Here is a 23,333-nt window from a genome sequence, read left to right on the forward strand (position 1 = left end):
AATGCTGACAAATATATGGAAGTTCAGAGGAAATGAATGGGCAAGCAGCTTGGGGTTCATAGCAGAGTTAAAGTCAAGGAAGAAATTGAAGACAAGGTACTCTCTTATTTTGGGGTGGAAGATCCCTATATTCCAGACTGGTCTCTAGTTAAAGATGATCCTCTTGTTTTTGCCTGTGAGTGCTGTGATTACAGGCATGTGAAGCTGAAGAGAGCACAGACATAAAGTAAGAATGAAAAGGAAATCAAAAGATGTCTCTTCTATTTCAGAAACCAGTATGTGTTCCATGACCCTTAAAAATGAAAAGGAAATCAAAAGGTATCTCTTCTATTTCAGAAACCAGTATGTGTACCATGACCCGTAGAACCTGTTTTTGTACTTCTCTTGATTAGGAATATCATTTAAACTTTGACAAGTACCATGACTGTCCCTCTAATCTAAAATGTTAGCCATCTCAACTTTCCGACTCAGCCTCCTAAAACCAGGTGTACATTGTTTGAAGTACTAGTTAGCAAATATTAATCGAACAACTTTATTTCCTTTCCTTTGAAGACAGAGAGGCAAGAATCAAGCTGAATGGCGTATTCATTACTTCTCAAGGAGTACTGTTTTCTTTGAGTGGACTTCTTTCATTGTTTTCCAGCTGGCATAAAGTGATGGGAATTGTATAGAATAGCCAGAGTATTTGCAGTAGTGAGCGTATGTATGTTCTTAGCATGATGTACCTTTAGACATTCTGCAAAACATGCAGTCAAAGTTAAATGATGCTGTTTTGCTCAGCAATATACATAAGAAGATCCATTTTTACCCTTCAGCATTTAGAAAATAGACAGTAGTTTGAAGTCCACTAAGAACTTAGAGCAGATATATACAGTCTTTTGAGTTTGCAATGTTTTTTTTTATCTAAATCTCAGTCATTCGATTTTATCAATAAAGAGTTGGGAGCAAGTTCTGGGGTAAAAATCTGCTAGTTCAGAGAGGTGGAGAAAGCACCCAGCTGCTTCCTCTGCTGTCCAAGAAAGAGAGTTTTTACTTCCTGTGTTTGCCCTCCCTCTCCTCTCCCCCCTCCCTTATCCTTATCCTCCTGACTTTCTCTTACTCTCAGTGGCTTTTTTTTTCTGTCAACTGATTGCTTGCTCTGCCTCTCTGCCTATGGTTTGAAGTAATAAGGGCGGCGGCGGGGCTGTGTCCCCAACACCTCAGCCGCCTGCTAGCTTATGCCCGAAATAACAACACACAAACTGTATTCATTTAAACACCGCTTGGCCCATTCTCTTCCATGCTAATTCTCACATATTAATTTAGCCCATTTCTAATCATCTGTGTTGTGCCCCTAGGTGCGCTTACTGGGAAGATTCTAACCTATGTCCATCCTGGGTCGGAGCTTCTTAGCGTGCGTCTGCCCAGGAGCCAGGAGCATGGCGTCTCTCTCAGGCGTCTGCTCTGGTGAGGAAAGCGGTCGAGTCTCTGACCTCACTTCCTCTTCCTCCCAGCATTTTGTTCTGTTTACTCCACCCACAGGGCCAAGCAGTTTCTTTATTGGCCAATGACCTTCCTCCATCAGTCGGTAGAGCATGAGACTCTTAATCTCAGGGTCGTGGGTTCGAGCCCCACGTTGTTAATTTTATTTAATTCTGTGTCAAGCAGAAAACTCTTGGATTAAAGATAGGTGCTAGGGCTGAGTCACACCATAGCTAGAAATAGGTTCCTCCAGTAAACAACACAATTTCAGAGTTTACAGTGTGATCAAATATTCCGCAACAATGCAAGGCAACATTATCTGTGAGCTTGCATTCTATAACCTTACCCACACACAATAATTCTGAGTTGTTTACAGTTTTGTGTTGGGTCATATTGATAGTGGTTGTTTGCATTGGCCACAAGTTGTACAACTTGTTTGAAGGCATTAGTGGTTAATTTTTGTTCGTTTTCAGAATGGTGGATCTATACTATGGTTTTGAGAAACTTTTAGACATTTCTGTTGTAGTGCAATAGGACTCTCATATCAGCCTTAGAGCCTTGTACCTCCCCATCATTTGACCAGTCTTTCAATAGGCTTGTGTACTTTGGCCTAACATTAATAATTTTGGTGATCCGAATATCTGTTTATTTTCATATCTTGATGGTGAACCTGTAATAATGGAACATGTAGGACTACATTAGAAATGGTGTCTTAGAGAAACCTGACTGTTTTATTGGCATATGGCCTTAAACTGAAAAAATAGTGAAAATGTGACAGAAAGGTCAAGATAAGACAAGCAGGCACCTAATGTGAGTCAACACTAAAGTTATGAATCCTACTATGACTTTTTTATTGTCTTTCTCTAGGCCTACTCTGTGTTTGATGAAGACATTGGGTATTGTCAAGGACAGTCTTTTCTTGCTGCTGTATTGCTGTTGCATGTAAGTAATTTTCCAGGTGCTAAATAACATATTGTTACTAAGTTCATCTTCTACATGATTTTGATATTCCTTCTGATTTCCTAGTTGAGGAAGATTATACATGGCATATCTCTTTAAATTATACCTTGGGTAATAATTAAAAGATCTGATATACAGGACAGGATAGTTTTTCAATTAGTTTTGCTGACTAAAAGCAAATAAGTTGCTTATTTGGAGTTAATTTTAGCTCAACTATCTTGAATAAAGAAATCAGCTTAAGCTTAAATATCAGAACTTAGATCACTATGAACTACAATACTATAACAAGAAAATATAGATTTTCTGTGATTTATTTTAATATACTCCTCCTTCTAGTCAGTCACTTTCATTTAGCATCAATTGACGGTTCTGGGCTTCAAAATGAGATAGAGATGAATCATTTGTAATTTTTATCCAGGATGGGACACAAATAATATACATACTAACTTATTTTTATTCTTCTTTCTGTGACTTTATTGATTTTTATGACGAGAGAAGCAATACATGCTTACTGAGAATTTAGTGTGTTTATCAAAGTGAAGCACTAGGAGAGATAATAGATAGGAGATTTGCCCAGCTCACTTCTGCCAGAACTGTTAGAAAATTTTCTGAAGCAGGTGGCTATTATGGCAAGAAATGATAACTAAAGTTGATAAATTGTAAGCAAAGGAACAAGCATAAGTATATGAAATGTTACTAAAGTTAGAGAAAAACTACCCTTTACTACATGTAGTGTGGGGCAAATGGTAAGATAGGCAGAAGCCACATGATAAATACTACAGAGTCATTTTATTAAAGTGACTTTCTTCTAACACAAATGAGCAGTCACTGAGCAAGTGTAGACATTCATATTCTTGTTTTTTTCTGTTTTGTTTAGAGGGCAGAGCTGAAGAGAACAAACATCTGTAGAGAGCCTAGCTAAAAAACATCAATCTTCACACTGTGAAAAAGAAGAAAGTGAGAGGGATTTAGAAGGAAAAAAATAGCAGATTGTTGAATAGTAAAGAAAAGTCAAAGGTGGGATTAAATGAAAGAAGTTTGGGGTTAATGATTAATTTTCTTTTCAATTCTTTGAATTTAGATTTTTCTGAGACACTGTTAGAGCTGTCCAACAACTCACTGAAACTAGAGACTGATAACCTGGGAGACATCAAAGCTGACATGATGAGAGTAGATCAGATCACCTCAGTGGTGTAAACAAGACTAGGAAATGAGAGTGAAATCTGAAAACACAAGACAGTGAAATTACTGACTTACTAAGTAAGAAGGAACAATACATAGTGCCAGGTGCAGCAAAGAGGCCCCAAAAGTGTAAACTGAAGCATTACTTTAAGGTTTGCACTCTGAAAATGAGCATTTATAGTAGAGTTGCTGTCTTAATGTGGATTACCTCATTCTAGTTAAGTGCTGCTCATGGTTCTGTTGTCATGATTGTCTTTACTTCCCTTTAGGTTAATCCCCCTCTGGGTGTATCATCCTTTATTTATGATCCTATCTGTGTTCTTGCTTTCCTTTTCTTTTTGATATCTTTACATCCTGTCTTCTTGGGTTGCCCTGTGATACCAAACACTTTATAATCACAGTTCTTTGGGGCCCTTCTTCCAGCACTGAATGCAAATAGTATATAAAATAGTTAGGTGCCTCAGGAGACTGGACAGTGTGAGCAGTGGTATATGTTGTTCATGGCTCAGAGCCAACTTTCTTCTAAAGGAACCTTTGTATTCATTGAGATAAAAAAGTGAGATTCAAGTCAAAAGTGGTATGGCTTTGTTTTGTACAAAATAATCTTTGAATATTCATATAGTGACCATTTTTTATCTCTCTCCACTGTGTGTCACATTTGGGGAGAAGATGTGAACAAGTATCTACTTATCTTAGATAGGCAGCAGTGGCAGACCAGAACCCAACTAGAAGAGCAGATAAGTTTATTGGGATACGATGCAGTCGCATCACCAAAAAGTCTGCTTCTGCCTAAATGACAACTCACAAAAGCTGAATCCATGAAGATACCTATGCAATTTTTAGCTGGAGAGTCTTCTTTCCTAGCAGTTATCACTGTTTAATAACCTGGAAGAAGAGACTTGTGACTTCTAAGTTTATTTCATTCCTGAGTCTTGTAAGACTTCTAAGTTTCATTTACTTCCTGGATCTTAAAGAGCCTCCCTCCAAGATAGACTGCTGGATTTAAAAGAAATCCCTACCCAACATAGCCCTTTCTATAAACACATGATAATATATTGATTAAAGTTGAGTGAGAATATAACACTAACAAATCTGTCATGAGGTTTTTTGGGAAGCTTAGCTAATTTCCAGATTTGTAACTATTTGAAAATCTACCCAAATAACAGTTCTTACCACCTAAGGAGAGCCAGATGAGTCAAATAACTAGAAAAGTTGAATATTCCGAACTTTTACGTTTTACCTATTTACAGTAATGAAGGCCATATAACTAGTCAGTCTTTGTGAACTTGGTCACTAAAATAGTTCCCAAGACAGATATCATTAATGTTTCTCATACTCTAACTTAATTGAATGAAGTAGTTGTTGCCATGAATTTTAAAAATATCTTGAAAGACAAAAATGCCTTCAGGATCCCTAAGAAAAGATTAAGTGATACTCAGCATTATACTAATGAAAATGTATTCTAATTTGTAATTTGTAATTTTTTTTATAGATAAACCAACATATTTTGTTAACCTGTTAAACTGTCAGCTAGTTGAATAACAGAAAGGCTTTTTCCCGTGTCATTTTTCTCTGGTGTCTAAGGCAGTAGAACACCATAGGCTACCTACCCTAAAGAATTCATGGAGCACATCACCTCAGCTCCAGAGAGATGTATTTGTTATTAGGGTCTTGCTGATTAATAATTTTATCAGTTATATAAGCTGCTCCTACTTTTTGCTGAAGTCGTCCGTGGCAGCTGCATGTTAATCATGACTGTAGCCTGCTTCTTTGTGGAGTGCTGTCCTTTTCTCCCCCATGATCATTACATCAGAGGAAAGAAAAACCAAAAATAAAAGAATATTCACAAAGAAAAGTCTGAATTTTTCAAGAGTTTCATGTTCAAATCGTGTCAAAATTAGATTCTTCTGTGTATAAAAAATTTTCAGGGACTTTGGTAATAGTTCCATGGCATTGAATAGTTTAAGCAGTGCAAGTATTATCAAACAGATGCTGTTATATCCATTTAGTGAATTGTAAGAAATATGTTATCTGTAGTTAAAGGGTAATTTAGCATAGGTAGCTTAGAACAACAACGATTTTCAGTTACTTTAGAAATTAAATGTTGATTGTCTTTAATATCACTATGTTTATATTAATATCTGTTCAACTAGAGATACAGTGAATGATTATATATTTAATTTTCTATAAAAATCTTGTGCAGTTTTAACATAGTATATTTTTCTACCATATTTATTGCCAAGTACTTTTTAAACTAATTTAAATTGTTTTTGATCTTTAGAAATTCATGCTCATTTTTAAGGTTAAATTACTATATTTTAAATTATTTGGCATGTAGAGAAACTCCAGCTGCAAGAAGGGTTATCAAATAATCCATAATATTTAAAAGTATTGTGTTAAAAAAATCTTTAAGTAGGCACAAGTCCTTTAATTTTTTTCTGGTGGAGGTGTACAGTGATCTCACACATGCATTTTAATATTTTGGTCAAATACTTTACACATATACAGCACAATTCCTGGTGAGAATTTCTCTAGCATTAGTGTTTATAATCTTTTGGTCAGTTCTCAGCACCCACATGATTGCTCACACTGTTTGTAACTCCAGCTTCAAAGGTTCAATACGTTCTTCTGTTCTCCACAGGCATATGGCACACATGTGGTATACATTTAGGGAAAGCACTCATACACATAGAATAAAATAAACCAGTGTTTTAAAACAGCAGCAAAAATATCCACTATTGCAATCCCAACATTAAATTATAATGAAACATTAAAATGGATATATGGTGGTATTTTGTGTAGTAGAATGTTATAGAAATAAAAAGAATATTTACTCTATATAGTTTATTATGAATGAATTTTCTAAGTATAAGTTTGCTATGGAAAGAAAAGTGAATGATTATATTTGGTATGATTCAATTTTATATAACGTTCAATAATGGGCAATTATATTTTAAATGGAAAGAACTATATAGTACAACAATATAATGGTTTCTGTTGAAGTCAGAATAGTGAATTTTTTTAGGGAAAAACTGTATTGGGAGGAGTTCATGACTGAAAAGGCTTACACAGGAATCTTCCATAGTAAAACAGTATTTTCTTTCCTTTTTATGTTCATGTTTTATTTAATTAAAAATTAAAACAAACTATATTTTTTCATTATACACACCAATCTAAGTTCCCACTCCCTCTCCTCCTCCCATTCCCTCCACATACATTCCCACCTCACCCCTATCCACTGTTCTGAGATGGCAAAGCTCATTGCTTTGGGGAAGGTCCAAGGCACTCTTTTTTATTTTTTAAGAATTGTTTTTATTTTTTATTTTGTTCTCTTTTTTCAAGATAGGGTTTCTCTGTAGCCTTTGAGCCTGTCCTGGAACTAACTCTTGTAGAGTCTTTGAACTCACAGAGATCCGCCTGTCCCTGCCTCCTGAGTGCTGGCATTAAAGGTGTATGCCACTACCGCTGGCAGTATTTTCTTCCTTCTACTAGCTGGTAGCTGCATGGGACCTTATAGTCATTTATTTTTTCTTTATGACCAGTTATTTATTAGAGCATACATTTATCTTTTGTGTTTTGTGAATTTTATTTTAAAATGAAATATTTAAACAGTCATTAATCCTTTAATGGAATTTCCCTTGAAGACAGGATTAAGATGTGACTTCCCTAGTGGCAAGCAGATCAGGATGGAGAGATGGCTCAGGGGTTAAGAGTTCCTACTGTGTTCTAGAGGCCTTGAACTTAGTTCCTAGCACCCAAGTCAGAAAGCTTACAGCCATTAACTCCAGCTCCAGGGGACCTGAGGTCTTCTGGCCTCTGTTGGTACCCACCCATGCATGTGGCATACATACATGTACATAATACTCAAACACATAAAACAACAATAATAAAGTAGTATAAAAAAGAAGAAACAGAGCTACTTACTACTTGTCTTGGAAATTAAAATTCCACAGAATCAAGATATCAATGTCCAGATTTTTTATTTGTAATATGTAATATCTATTACATATATGTATATATATATATATATATATATATATATATATATATCCAAAGCTATTTATAACATTTTTTCTGAGCTTTTTTCCCCTGTGGATAATAGACCTTGGCTCAAGGGACATTTATTGGCATTAAACTAGGAACTTGGTGGCAGAGATTTTGATGTGGTTGAAATCCAGGCTTCATAAATTGTCATCTTAAATTTCTGAAGTTATGCTTGTCTGCCCTTTCAAAACAGAACCCCTTCAAAACATATTTAAAATAACAGCTATGAATTTGAATCATTGTTTAATGTATTTTAGGTTAATGTAACCTTGAGCAGTATTCCTAAACTGGGGTTCAGTTTCTTCATTTATAGTATGTAAATAATATTACTCTTGTTGGCATATTGAGCACCAAGGACCTTGTTATGAGTGTAAAGAGTATGACTTACTTTGTACATGTCACAAAAGAGCAGTCTTGATATGAAATTCACTTTCTTTAATGGACTTAAAGTTATTGGTAATCAGTCAATTCTCTGAACCTCACTAGTGATGGAGGACGGTCATCTGTCTATGTGTTACTTTCATTGGTTAATAAAGAAACTGCCTTGGCCCTTTGGTAGGACAGAAAATTAAGTAGGTGGAGTAAACAGAACTGAATGCTGGGAAGAAGGGAAGTGAGGCAGTCGCTATAGCCCTCCTCTCCAAGATGGACGCAGGTTAAGATCCTTCCCAGTAAGCCATCACCTCGTGGTTCTAAAACTAACAATTGTATGCTCTGACAATTTTCTTTTGTCCACTTATCCTGCTCATTTAATTGGTAACACATAGGAAGCTAATGAGCAAACATTTGATTTAACTGTGTTTTGCATCTATTTGATTTAAAGGGAAAACTAAACAAATAGCTAGTAGTTGACATTCTATTTGCATTTCAACACATAAACAGAAACTAAGGCTAATGAGCTTATGACTTTCCAAATACTCAGCATCTATCTTTATTTAAAAAGAAGTCAGGAAATCAATAGAATATTCACCACCATCGGAGAAGAAGGTAGATAATTCTAAAGGACGCAAAACCTAGTGAGGTGGAATAAGAAACACTTTTTTTTTCTATGTTAGTTAGGTTTTCTTTTTTTTTTAACTTTTTTTTTATTGAGAAAAGAAAAAAAAAACAAATTTCCTCCTCCTCCCAGCCTCCCATTTCCCTCCCCCTCCTCCCACCCTTCTCCCCCTCCCCCCACTCCTCTCCCCCTCCCTCTCCAGCCCAAAGAGCAGTCAGATTTCCCTGCCCTGTGGTAAGTCCTAGGTCCTCCCCCCTCCGTGCATTTCTAGGAAGGTGAACATCCAAACTGGCTAGGCTCCCACAAAGCCAGCACATTCCGTAGGTTCAAAACCCCGTGCCATTGTCCTTGGGTTCTCATCAGCCCTCATTGTTCGCCATGCTCAGAGAGTCCAGTTTTATCCCATGCTTTTTCAGTCACAGTCCAGCTGGTCTTGGTGAGCTCCCAATAGATCAGCTCCACTGTCTCAGTGGGTGGGTGCTCCCCTCGTGGTCCCGACTTCTTTGCTCATGTTCTCCCTCCTTCTGCTCCTCATCGGGACCTTGGGAGCTCAGTCCAGTGCTCCAGTGTGGGTCTCTGTCTCTGTCTCCATCCATCACCAGATGAAGGTTCTATGATGATATGCAAGATATTCGTCAGTATTGCTCTAGGATAGGGTCATTTCAGGTTCCCCATCCTCAGCTGCCCAAGGAACTAACTGGGGACCTCGGCTTGGGTATCTGGGAGCCACTCTAGGTTCAAGTCTCTTGCCAACCCTAAGGTGGCTCCCTTAACTAAGAACCGTGCTTCCGTGCTCCCCCATCCAACCTTCCTTCATCCCAATCCTCCCCCTTCCCCAAGCTCCCCCCATTCTCCCCCTCTCCCCCCTCTCTCCCCATCTCCCCTTACCCCCATCCCACCCCACCCCCAAGATCTCAATTTTCTCCCCAGCAATTTTGTCTACTTCCCATAGCCAAGAGGGCAACTATATGCTTTTCCTTTGGTTCACCTTCTTACTTAGCTTCGTTGGGATCACCAATTGTAGACTCTGTGACCCTTGTTTATGGCTAGAAACCAATTATGAGTGAGTACATCCCATGTTCATCTTTTTGGGTCTGGGATACCTCACTCAGGATAGTGTTTTCTATTTCCACCCATTTGCATGCAAAATTTGAGAAGTCATTGTTTTTTACCGCAGCATAGTACTCTAATGTGTAGATATTCCACACTTTCTTCATCCATTCTTCCATTGAAGGGCATCTAGGTTGTTTCCAGGTTCTGGCTATTACAAATAATACTGCTATGAACATAGTTGAACAAATGCTCTTGTCATGTGATAGGGCATCTCTTGGGTATATTCCCAGGAGTGGTATTGCTGGGTCCAGGGGTAAGTTGATCCCGAATTTCCTGAGAAACCGAAACACCGATTTCCAAAGTGGTTGCACAAGATTGCATTCCCACCAGCAATGGATGAGTGTTCCCCTTCCTCCACAGCCTCTCTAGCAAAGGCTATCATTGGAGTTTTTTAAGTTGACCAATGGAATCGTATAGAAGACCCGAATTTTATCCCACAAACCTATGAACACCTCATTTTTGATAAAGGAGCCAAAAGTATACAATGGAAGAAAGAAAGCATTTTTAACAAACGGTGCTGGCATAACTGGATGTCAACCTGTAGAAGAATGAAAATAGACCCATATCTATCACCATGCACAAAACTCAAGTCCAAATGGATTAAAGACCTCACTATCAGTCAGAACACAGTGAACCTGATAGAAGAGAAAGTGGGAAGTACCCTATAGGAGATGGGCACAGGAGATCGCTTCCTATGTGTAACCCCAACAGCACAGACTTTAAGGGCAACATTGAATAAATGGGACCTACTAAAACTGAGAAGCTTCTGTAAAGCAAAGGACACTGTCACCAAGACAAATAGGCAACCTACTGACTGGGAGAAGATCTTCACCAACCCCGCAACAGACAAAGGTCTGATCTCCAAAATATATAGAGAACTCAGGAAACTAGACTTTAAAATGCTAATTAACCCAATTAAAAAATGGGGCACTGAACTGAACAGAGAATTCTCAGCAGAGGAAGTTCAAATGGCCAAAAGACACTTAAGGTCATGCTCAACCCCCTTAGCAATCAGGGAAATGCAAATCAAAACAACTTTGAGATATCATCTTACACCTGTCAGAATGGCTAAAATAAGAAACACTTTTATAATTGATGTCCTTGCCTCCTGTTACCACTGAGGGCTGTGCGGATGCCCAGGGTCTGGTCAGCCACCTGAGACCATGTTGGTGTCCAAGGGCAATGCAGCAGAGGCAGGAGAGAAATATCACACACAGACACACAGATACACACACACACACACACACACACAGACACACACACAGACAGACAGGCACACACACACACACACACACACACACACACACACACACACACACCATCTCCATCAACTGAGGGAGGTGGAAGAGCTGACCCTGAGGTTATAAGAGCAGGAGAGCTGTCCCTTCCTCCACCCCCTAGTACCAGCTGCAGCACCCTGGTCTGTGATCCCTACACCTCAGCTGGGCAACACAGTAGCTGGTCCTGAAGGTATAAGTGTGGGAGAGCAGACCCTGAGGGTGTGAAAACCTGAGAACTGACCCACCTCTTGCTCATTGCTGTGATGGGTGAACTAGTCAGGGAATGCTGGAGAGCTCACCCTAGTGGTGAGTCTCCCCCAAGTTGCTTTTGGTCATATGTTTTTATCACAGGAACAGAAATTCTAGCTAGGATACTATTATATAATACAATAAAATAAAATACCTAGGAATAAAGTTAACCAAAGGAGTGAAAGAGCTCTATAATGAAAACTCTAAAACATTGATGTAAAAAATTGAAGATATCTCAAAACACCCATATACAAAAAAATAAAATAAAATAAAAATTTTAAAATAGAAATGATAAATATTTACAGAGGTCATATATTTAACCTGATTTAGAAATTATACAATGTAGCTGGCTATAGTGGCACATATCTTTAATCTCAGCACTCAGGGAGCAGAAGCAAGTAGATATATCTCTATGAGTTCAAGACCATCCTGGTCTGTGTAGTAAATTTTAAGCCAGCTGGATCTGGAACCAAAGCCAGATCAGCCATAGTGAAACTAAAATTTCAAAACAAAAACAACATAAAATTTATATATGTATCAAAACATCACATTTTATCCATTATTATAATTAATATAATTTTTAGATATTAATTTTTTAAATTAAACAAAGTAAAACATCCAGGAAATCTAAAGGTATGCACCTCACCTAGGCATCACAAGAATCAACCCTGTTGGTGAAGTGTGGTGAACCAGCCCTTAAGGTGTGAACATGGGAGAGTTGTCCCCATTATGCCTCTGTCTTGTGGCTGCAAGGTGGGGGAGAGATGCCCCCCCCCATCAATACCTAAGGCAAGTAGAAAAGCTGGCCTTGAGGTCCTAAGAGAGAGCAGGAGAGTTGTTCCAGCCCCTCATCAGCTGCAACACTTGGGAGAGTGCCTCCTACACCTTGCCTGGGCAACACTGCAGAGCTGACTGTGAAGGTGTAGGTGTGGAGAACTGACCCTGAGCGTGTGAAAGTGGGAGAACTGTCCCTGCCCTTTGCTTAGTGCTGCAAGGAGTGAACTAGCAGGGCAGTGCAAGAGAGCTTGCCCTGGTGATGAAGATGGAATCGCTGGTGGGCTGACCACCCCTGCAACCACCCAGGCCCAGAACCAATGTTACATGTTTGTCCACCCCAATATTCACCCCATTTCTGATCTGTTGGAGCATGGGGGTGGGGGTGAGGGTTAGTCCTGTGGACCCAGGGCAGCAGGATCTCCACGACACAGAGCAGAAATGGAATGTCTATAACAAGTCCCAGTGGGGCCTCGAACCAGACCTATGAGTCTTCGTGATGAACACATGCATGTAAAGATGTATGGATAAAGGTGTTTACTGTGTGACTTTGTCACACTGCAGCTTCCACGATAAGATTTTCCCATTCTTTCTTTTTTTCTTTTTTCTCTTAAATTTTATTTTGTTTTATGGGGTGGAGTTTGCAGGAGCAGAGGGGACAGGAGATGGGTGGAATGGGATTCATGATGTCAAAGACACAAAGAATAAATAAAAACAAAGTTTAAAAACGCTTTTAAGAATATATATTCCAAAAAGTCATTTTAATAGTATAAAGGATTAAAAAGCAAAGTTACTTTTGTAGTTTCCAACAAGGTAAAAATTTACTCATATACTCCTTTATCTTTCTGGGTAGTTTTATGTAAAGTACTGTGATGTATAAGGGCGTTCCTGTTTTCCAAGGAGAGAAAGAGAAGAGAAATGTATATTGCCTATCACATAATTTCATTTAATCCTTAATGGCATTTCTTTGTATGTTATTATTTCTAATTATTTAAAACTAAAAATATTAGTCACTCAGAGCTTATCTGTTCAGAATCACCAGCTCATAACTAAAACATATCTAGGAATTTGTATATGTTGGTATGACTTCACAGTCATATTCTTCTGCTGCAGTGTCTTTCTTTTTAAAGAAAAGAAATCTATTGAATTATTTATATTTAAGTGATTGTGTTGTGGTATATATGCATGTGAGTATAGGTGCTTTTAGAAGCGAGAAAAGGGACTATATCCGTTGGATCTAGAGTTGCCAACTATTAATGAGTAACTTAATATGAGTGCTGAGAATTTGACTCGGGTCCTCTGCAAAAGCAGTGTGTTAATTTGCTTTACATTGCTATGATAAACACCTACCAAAACCAATTTTTGGAGGTAAAGGTTAATTTCATCTTACAGAAAAGTAAGGGCAGGAATTGGAGGCAGGGACTGGAGCAGAGAGGATGAAGGAACAGTGCTTACTGGTTTGCGCCTCTGACTCACATTTAACTACCTTTCCTTTTTTTCTTTTTTCTTTTGTCCCCTTTGGAGTTTTTCAAGACAAGGTTTCTCATGAAGCAATAGCTCTCCTGGAGCTTGATTTATAGACCACCCTGACCTCAAACTCACAGAGATCCACCAGCCTCTGTCTCCTGAGTGCTAGGATTAAAGGTGTGCACAAATATCACCCTGCTTTAGCTACCTTTCTTATGCATCGAAGAACCACCTGCCTAAGAATGGCACCTCTCAGTCATTGATCAAGAACATGCTCCCACAGTCTTGTCTACAAATCAAGATGTTGGGCCTTTTGTCTATTAAATGTTTCTCTTCACAACTATAGCTTATGTCAATCAAAAACAAAAAGCTAACAAGGGCAAGCACCCTGCAGCTCTCTGCATCTCTGCATCTCTGTGGCATTCTTCCTATACTCACCATGCATTTCTGGAAATCATGAGGAGCATGACTGACTGTAGTTTATTATAGATTAATGTGTCATATAAAATATAGTGATAGGTCTTTACCTAACCAGTGCATTTCTACCTTTCTCTTCTTGTAACTTACTTCTCAGAGAGCAGTGAAATTGCTCAGTGAGTAAAAGTTAGTATCTCTGCTTTAAAACTCTTGTGTTTTCCCACTGCACTTAGAGTAGGGCTCCAACTTTTTTAAATTGATTTTTATTGAGCTATACATTTTCTCTGCTCCCCTCCCTGTCTCTATCCTCCCCTTCAACCCTCCCCCAAAGTCTCCATGCTCACAATTTACTCAGGAGATCTTGTCTTTTGCTACTCCCCATGTAGATTAGATCCATGTATGTCTCTCTTAGTGTCCTCATTGTTGCCGAAGTTCTCTGGGATTGTGATTTGTGGGCTGGTTTTCTTTGCTTTATGTTTAAAAAGCACTTATGAGTAAGTACATGTGATAATTGTCTTTCTGGGTCTGGGTTACCTCACTCAATGTGATTTTTTTTAGCTCCATCCATTTGCCTGCAAAATTCAAGATGTCGTTATTTTTTCGGCTGTGTAGTACTCCATTGTGTAAATGTACCACATTTCCCTTATCCATTCTACGGTCGAGGGGCATTTAGGTTGTTTCCAGGTTCTGGCTATGACAAACAATGCTGCTATGAACTTTTTGAGCACATGTCCTATGGCATGATTGAACATCCTTTGGATATATACCCAAAATTGGTATTACTAGGTCTTGAGGAAGGTTGTTTCCTATTTTTCTGAGAAATTGCCACACTGACATCCAAAGGGGCTGTACCAGCTTGCATTCCCACCAGCAATGCAGAAGTGTTCCCTTTACCCCATAACTTCTCCAGCATAAATTGTCATCAGTGTTTTTGATCTTGGCCATTCTTACAGGTGTAAGATGGAATCTCAGAGTTGTTTTGATTTACATTTCTCTGATGACTAAGGATGTTGAACATTTCCTTAAGTGTCTTTCAGCCATTTTAGATTTCTCTGTTGAGAGTTTTCTGCTTAGGTTTATACTCCTTTTTTTAGTTTTTTTTTTAATTTAATTTTATTTATTTTTGATTAAAGATTTCCACCTCCTCCCATCCCCCTCCCCCTCCCCCATCCCCCTCCCTCTACAGTCCAAAGAGCAGTCAGGGTTCCCTGCCCTGTGGGAAGTCCAAGGTCCTCCCCACTCCATCCAGGTCTAGACAGGGTTTCTCTGTAGCCTTCTAGCCTGTCCTGGAACTAGCTCTTGTAGACCAGGCTGGCCTTGAACTCACAGAGATCCGCCTGCCTCTCCCTCCTGAGTGCTGGGATTAAAGGCATACACCACCACTGTCCGGCTGGATTATTTGTTCTTTTGATGACTAATTTCTTGAGTTCTTTGTATATTTTGGAGATTAGACCTCTGTCTGATATGGGGTTAAGTGAAGATCTTTTCCCGTGCTGTAGACTGTTGTTTTGTGTTGTTGGCCGTGTCCTTTGCTTTACAGAAACTTTTCAGTTTCAGGAGGTCCCATTTATTGTCTGTGTCTGAGTTTTGCCGGAGCTAGTTTCCATCAGCTCCTGAGAGCCAATTGCTAAATTTTCAGAATTTCTGAAATTATCAGTTGTTTTAAAATTAGATAATGTGATTTTAGGTCTTATCTTGATTCTACATGCCTTTCTCGTTTTTTTCAAACACCATCCAAAGAACCAAACGAAGAATTCAAACCACATAAAAGCTGTCAAACTTGGAACAAAAGCCCGACATTTGACATCTATGCTAGCCACTGTGAACCTGGTTTTATTATTGTGAGAATGACTGGTTGCACCTTCATTCCCAGGGTAGGCATTAGTTTTTTTAATTTCTCTGTAGATGAATTTCTGATAGGGAATTGTTGAACCAAATTTGATATGAGGTCCTAGGAGAGTCCCCCTAAGTCATTTGCTGATGTCAGAGGGTTACCTTACATGTCCCTTGTTGATCTGCATTTATCACTTCTATACCAGCTTTTGCCACATCTACATACTCCAGAAGGCTGGAGCATTCTGTTTGGACTACCTCTAGATAAAACATTATTTCTAGGAATGTCTTACCTATAATCCCTTTTCAGATGACCTTGTTTACCACAAGTACTGAAAGAAGTATAGCAGCGTCAAGAAGATTCTGAAAGGATAGCATTACACTATCAAAATTTAAAACATGACCAAAGATTGATGGTCTAACAACTATAACCCTAGAACTTAGTAGAATTAGGCAGTACATAATGAGCTCTTGCGAAAGAAAGAAAGAAAGAGAGAGAGAGAGAAAAAGAAAGAAAGATCCATTTATTCTTTGTCAATCTAATCCTTTTTTTGTGGCTATACCTTACCACAGTCCATCCCTGTGTCGAAGGTGATATGTAGACAAAGTTGCTTGTTGAAATTATTCGTGTTAAAAAATAATAATAACTCAATTATCCATTGATAGGAAGCTGATTAGATTAATTCTGGCATGTTCAGACAATGAAACACTCTACAGCTATTATAAAAATAAAGATGCAACTGTTTATATAACAATAGGGAAATAATTTTAATTTGTTAATGGGAGAAAAGCAAGCTATGTTATACATGTATGTAATATATATACCTTTTGTGTAGGACAGGGGAAAGTAAATAGAACGTAATTATTTTATAGAAAAAATATGTAAAGTTTTTTTTTATGCAGAAACAGTGGCAGGACTCAGAATTACTGAGTAGTTAGGAGAATTTTCTCCAGAGACCAGGGGCAGATGTGTCAAACTAATGATATAGTACACTTTCAGTCATTCCTGTGAAGGACTTGAAAGACCTTTTCATACATTCTGAACAAATGGCATTCATTCATATTTCATATGTGTGTTTCCTGTAGATGCCAGAAGAGCAAGCATTCTGTGTCTTGGTGAAAATCATGGATAAGTATGGATTACGAGATCTATATAAAAACAATTTTGAAGATCTCCATTGCAAATTTTATCAACTTGAGAAACTAATGCAGGTAAGGAAAAGCGGGAAATTCTGTCACCCACAGGTTTGTTGTTATCAAAAATCCCTAATATGAGCAATAATTAATTATGAAGCTTTAATGAATACAACTGAAAATGTAAATAGATTTATTTTATTAATGCTTTTGACTTTTCAGATGTAAAAGTTACTTTTTCTGAAAAGTCAGTGTTTCTTGTACGATTTAAAAGTCAAATAACTATATTTAATTAATGAAAAATTAGTTGGGCCTAATAATCATTTAGATACTTTATTTAAACTATCAAGTAGATGTGTTTGGGTCCTTTTTGAAGTAATAATTTTGTACAATAGTGTGTGTGTGTGCATGTGCATGTATGTGTATATGTTTATGTGTGAGCTATTTAAGAAGAAAATGAACATGATCTCTTCTGTGTCTTTGCTTCTGTTTCTCAGTTATGGAAATGCTTTGTGCTTGGCCTCTCAGACCTTTGAAAAGCATTTGCATGTTTAATTAATGAAAGAGTAAAGGTAGCCTAAAGGGCTTGTTAGGAGCTAGTTATCTTTATTATACTCTTGCATACTTTTACTTTTTCATTTTTCATATAATCAAGATTGGATTGTTAAAGATATATTTTATTTTTTATTTACATGAATATATATATACACATACATACATACATACATACATATGCAAATGTATTTGGGTGTCCAGAGAGGGCAGCAGATCTGGAGCTAAAGCTGCAGGTAGATGGTAGCTACCTGACTTGAGTGTAGGGAACCAAACTCAGGTCTTCTGGAGAATCAGCAAGCGCTCTGAACTGCTGAACCATCTCTCCAACCCACAGATAGGTTTTAGTATCTGGTTATGCTTTGTAGTTTTCCAAGTGTTCAAGAATATTTTAAAATCATACTATATACCTTAGATAATGTTGTTTGATGATTTATAAGGTAAATATATATTTTGTTTCTAGGTAAGTCGGAGGTGAATCCTGTGTCTTACCTTGGAGTCACAATTTTCATTAGAATGCAGGTGTTCTGAGAGAACAAGATTTCCCCAGGAAGCAAGAACACTTGTGTTAGCAAGGATAATCTTTGTTATAAGTCTTTGCTGTCTGCACTCATCTGTCATCTGTTCAATTCCCATCTCCTGTCATCACTTCTGTACACTGACAAACCACAAATCAGTGCTGGAATACAATTCAGATACAACAGAGACTTGATAGAAATTGCAGTTGTTGAAGAAATAAAGCTTCTTCAACAATCGTCCTCCTAACTCTTTTATTTTGACTTTTAGGAACAACTGCCAGACCTGTACAACCATTTTTGTGATCTGAACCTAGAAGCTCATATGTACGCATCCCAGTGGTTCCTCACACTTTTTACTGCCAAGTTTCCTCTCTGCATGGTGTTCCACATCATTGACCTACTGCTGTGTGAGGTACAGTGGCCAGCTTTCATACTTGTAGCAAACTAGCAAAGTCTACTTAAAACAAGTTCTTTTTTCTCATACTTTTCTTCTTAACCCATACTCACAGACCAAAATTTCATTTGAATTTTTAATAGAGATTATGTAATTTTATTATTTGTTAGTAATAAAAACATTAAGGCTTATGTAATTCCCACAAAATAAAATTAGATGGTTGAATTTGTGTAATTATATTCCTAATAAGCCTATATCTGTGAATAATATATCAGCAGTGTAACTTTTAGAAAGGTTAAATAAATGAATTTAGAGCCAGAGGTTTTTACTGTTAATGCACTATTATTACATCACGAAATATGATTGAGCCCCCCACGCACCCCCAGTAATTAATTCCTTCATTTGTTAGCTCCCTCTGTGTGTATGATATTTTTGGTTCCTCCAAGAGAGAAAACTAATACAAATTTTGGACCATGTAATCTTCCTTCTTTTCCTTTTCTTCTTCACTTTCTCTTTCCTTCTTGCAATAGTAGGATTCAAACTTTTGGCTTTGTGCTTTCCAAACAAGTGTTCTGACACTGAATTACAGTAGAAAGTGTCAAGAATTCATTTTCAAAAATTCCTTTGGTGTTTGTCTTTGTTTACTCTATTCTTTTCAGTTCCCTTAGTTCACTATATTCGTTTTCTTTCAGAGTGGTGGTGTGAGGGTTGAACCCTGCCTTATTCATGCACATATTCTACCACTGATGTTCAACCCCATACCCACTTTTTCCTTTTAAATAATTTATTACAATACACATCTAATATTGTATTGTCTGTCAAAGTGCCTGACAATTATCTTGAAAGGTAGTTTGATGGGCCAGGCATATGGTGCACACCTTTAATCCCAGTACTCAGGAGGCAGAGGCAGTAGAATCTTTATGAGTTACAGGCCAGCCGGAGCTACATAGTGAGATTCTGTCTTAAAAAGAGGGAAGGATAGCTTGCTTGATGAAAAGAAAAATATATATTTAAATGTAAGTATAAATGTACATAAATGTAAGACTACATTTTAATCATTTTAGACATTTAATTGTACATAAATGTAAGACTACCTATTTTAATCATTCTAGACATTAGTAATTTGACTTTAAAAATAGTATTTGTATAATCTAAGTGTTATTTCTCAGCCTAATGAGAAACATTTTATATGCAAACATTGCTGGACTTTTGTTCTCAAAGGTCCTTGTTATTAGTTGCATAGCATCTGAAATTGGAAAGCATTTTGTAGGCAAGGAAGGTTTTGAATAGTTTCTGAGGTATTTTTATTTTTTTTTTCATTAAGTCATTATTTCTCCTTTATTATTAGGACAGAAAGCAAGTATAGAGAAATACAACATGACATTTGACCAGTTGATTAACTGGTGTGAATATGGAAAAGATGCCAATAATGATGATGTGACTAGAGATGGTCAGAAGCACCACCCATTGTCCTTTCCATGTCTTTGTGTTAGGTCAGCATGGGATGGGTTTTTAACCGATAGTGATGCCATGCCAGAATGTCCTTTTCACAACTTTATAGACCTAAGGAAGAAACATATTAAATTTGTACTTTTATGAGGAAAATAGCTTCAAATCTTACTACTGAGGAAAATCCATATGTGATAATAATATTAATACTATATTTTTCATCTTGTGTTCTAATGTACCCTTCTGCTATAAATGAAATTAAGAAAGATAACAAAAGTGCTGGAGTTGTCAAGACGATAAAATATGCCTCAGAAACTTAGAACTCAGAAGGTTGGGCCTATGTTTTGTACCATTCTTTTGAAACAGCTCATCCCACTCCCTGTGGTAGAAGGCTTTCAGAATTCTTGTTCCCTGTGTCCTCCATTGTATTTCTGTTGCCTGTATTATCGTAGGCTCAGCTTTCCTCACTTTAATCTTCTTGCTCATCTTTAACTCTCACCAATGATGAGCCTTTGTTTTCATCTAAGGCTTGCACTCCTGCCAATATCTTTCATGTATTTCCAGGAAGAAATATTTTTCTTTTCTGTAATAACAGAGACATTATACATCTGCAGTTTGAAAGAGCCACAATTCTAATTTTACTTGTATGTGATTATTTGTTTAAATTAGATTGTAAATTACACATAAAGAGAAGAAAATATCCTTGTCTCTGTAGAGTATTCATCTGTGGGTTTTTTTTTATTTATTTTTTATTTTTTTATTGAGAAAAGGAGAAAAAAAAACAAGTTTCCACCTCCTCCCAGCCTCCCATTTCCCTCCCCCTCCTCCCACCCCTCCCCCCACTCCTTTCCCCCTAACTCTCCAGCCCAAAGAGCAGTCAGGGTTTTCTGCCCTGTGGTAAGACCTAGGACCTCCCACCTCCGTCCATATCTAGGAAGGTGAACATCCAAACTGGCTAGGCTCCCACAAAGCCATCACATTACGGAGGATCAAACCCCCGTGCCATTGTCCTTTGCGTCTCATCAGCCCTCATTGTTCGCCATGTTCAGAGAGTCCGGTTTTATCCCATGCTTTTTCAGTCACAGTCCAGCTGGTCTTGGTGAGCTCTCAATAGATCAGCTCCACTGTCTCAGTGGGTGGGTGCATCCCTCGTGGTCCCGAATTCTTTGCTCATGTTCTCCCTCCTTCTGCTCCTCATTGGGACCTTGGGAGCTCAGTCCAGTGCTCCTGTGTGGGTCTCTGTCTCTATCTCCATCCATCACCCGATGAAGGTTCTATGATGATATGCAAGATATTCGTCAGTATTGCTATAGGATAGGGTCATTTCAGCTTGCCTATCCTCAGCTGCCCAAGGGACTAACTGGGGACATCACCATGGGCTCCTGGGAGCCCCTCTAGGGTAAGGTCTCTTGCCAACCCTAAAGTGGCTCCCTTAACTAAGAATTGTGGTTCCGTGCTCCCCTGTCCAACCTTCCTTTATCCCAATCCTCCTGTTTTCCCAAGGCCCGACCTCCTTCCCTTCTAACTTTTCTCTCCCCATCTCCCCTTACCCACATCCCACCCCACCCCCAAGATCCCAATTTTCTCCCCGGCAATTTTGTCTACTTCCCTTAGCCAAGAGGATAACTATATGTTTTTCCTTGGGTTCCCCTTCTTACTTAGCTTCTTTAGATTCACCTATTGTAGACTCCGTGACCCTTATTTATGGCTAGAAACCAATTATGAGTGAGTACATCCCATGTTCATCTTTTTGGGTCTGGGATACCTCACTCAGGATAGTGTTTTCTATTTCCATCCATTTGCATGCAAAATTCGAGAAGTCATTGTTTTTTACCGCAGCGTAGTACTCTAGCGTGTATATATTCCATACTTTCTTCATCCATTCTTCCATTGAAGGGCATCTAGGTTGTTTCCAGGTTCTGGCTATTACAAATAATACTGCTATGAACATAGTTGAACAAATGCTTTTGTCATATGATAGGGCATCTCTTGGGTATATTCCCAGGAGTGGTATTGCTGGGTCCAGGGGTAGGTTGATCCCGAATTTTCTGAGAAACCGAAACACTGACTTCCATAGTGGTTGCACAAGATTGCATTCCCACCAGCAATGGATGAGGGTACCCCTTTCTCCACAGCCTAACCAGCAAAGGTTATCGTTGGTGTTTTTGACTTTAGCCATTCTCACAGGTGTAAGATGATATCTCAAAGTTGTTTTGATTTGCATTTCCCTGATTGCTAAGGAAGTTGAGCATGACCTTAAGTGTCTTTTGGCCATTTGAACTTCTTCTGTTGAGAATTCTCTGTTCAGATCAGTGCCCCATTTTTTAATTGGGTTAATTAGCATTTTAAAGTCTAGTTTCTTGAGTTCTCTATATATTTTGGAGATCAGACCTTTGTCTGTTGCGGGGTTGGTGAAGATCTTCTCCCAGTCAGTAGGTTGCCTTTGTGTCTTAGTGACAGTGTTCTTTGCTTTCCAGAAGCTTCTCAGTTTTAGTAGGTCCCATTTATTCAATGTTGCTCTTAATGTCTGTGCTTCTGGGGTTATACATAGGAAGCGATCTCCTGTGCCCATCTGTTGTAGGGTATTTCCCACTTTCTCTTCTATCAGGTTCAGTGTGTTCGGGCTGATATTGAGGTCTTTAATCCATTTGGACTTGAGTTTTGTGCACGGTGAAAGATGTGGGTCTATTTTCATTCTTCTACAGGTTGACATCCAGTTGTGCCAGCACCATTTGTTGAAGATGCTTTCTTTCTTCCATTGTATACTTTTAGCTCCTTTATCAAAAATGAGGTGTTCATAGGTTTGTGGGTTAAAATCCGGGTCTTCTATACGATTCCATTGGTCGACTTCTCTGTTTTTATGCCAGTACCACACTGTTTTCATTACTGTAGCTCTGTAATAGAGTTTGAAGTCAGGGATGGTAATGCCTCCAGAAGATCCTTTATTGTATAGGATTGTTTTGGCTATCCTGGGTTTTTTGTTTTTCCATATAAAGTTGATTATTGTCCTCTCCAGATCTGTGAAGAATTTTGATGGGATCTTGATGGGGATTGCATTGAATCTATAAATTGCCTTAGGTAGAATTGCCATTTTTACTATGTTGATCCTCCCAATCCAAGAGCAAGGTAGATCCATCCATTTTTTGGTATCCTCTTCAATTTCTTTCTTCAATGCCTTAAAGTTCTTGTCAAATAGATCTTTCACTTCCTTGGTTAGATTTACCCCAAGATATTTTATGCTGTTTGTGGCTATCGTGAATGGTGAAGTTTCTCTGATTTCCCTCTCTGCTTCCTTATCCTTTGTGTATAAGAGGGCGACTGATTTTTTGGAGTTGATCTTGTATCCTGCCACATTACTAAAGCTGTTTATCAGCTGTAAAAGTTCTTTGGTGGAGTTTTGGGGGTCGCTTAAGTACACTATCATATCATCTGCGAATAACGAAAGTTTAACTTCTTCCTTTCCAATTCGAATCCCCTTGATCCCATTATGTTGTCTTATTGCTATTGCT

General features: G+C 38.2%; 1 protein-coding gene across 4 annotated transcripts in view; it reads left to right on the forward strand.

The window, feature by feature from the left end:
* Nucleotides 1-23,333, forward strand: part of Rabgap1l (RAB GTPase activating protein 1 like) — a 615,176-nt gene that overhangs the window by 365,252 nt on the left and 226,591 nt on the right. For all 4 annotated transcript variants that reach the window (XM_041662748.1, XM_041662750.1, XM_041662749.1 and 1 more), the window contains 3 exons: nucleotides 2,329-2,403; nucleotides 16,864-16,989; nucleotides 18,250-18,393. In XM_041662748.1, the coding sequence (XP_041518682.1) occupies nucleotides 2,329-2,403; nucleotides 16,864-16,989; nucleotides 18,250-18,393 (345 nt within the window). The remainder of the gene's footprint in view (nucleotides 1-2,328; nucleotides 2,404-16,863; nucleotides 16,990-18,249; nucleotides 18,394-23,333) is intronic.

Source organism: Microtus oregoni, unplaced genomic scaffold, assembly GCF_018167655.1.
Source record: "Microtus oregoni isolate MIOR12 unplaced genomic scaffold, Mior012 000013F_ref0000133, whole genome shotgun sequence".
NCBI classification, from domain to species: domain Eukaryota; kingdom Metazoa; phylum Chordata; class Mammalia; order Rodentia; family Cricetidae; genus Microtus; species Microtus oregoni.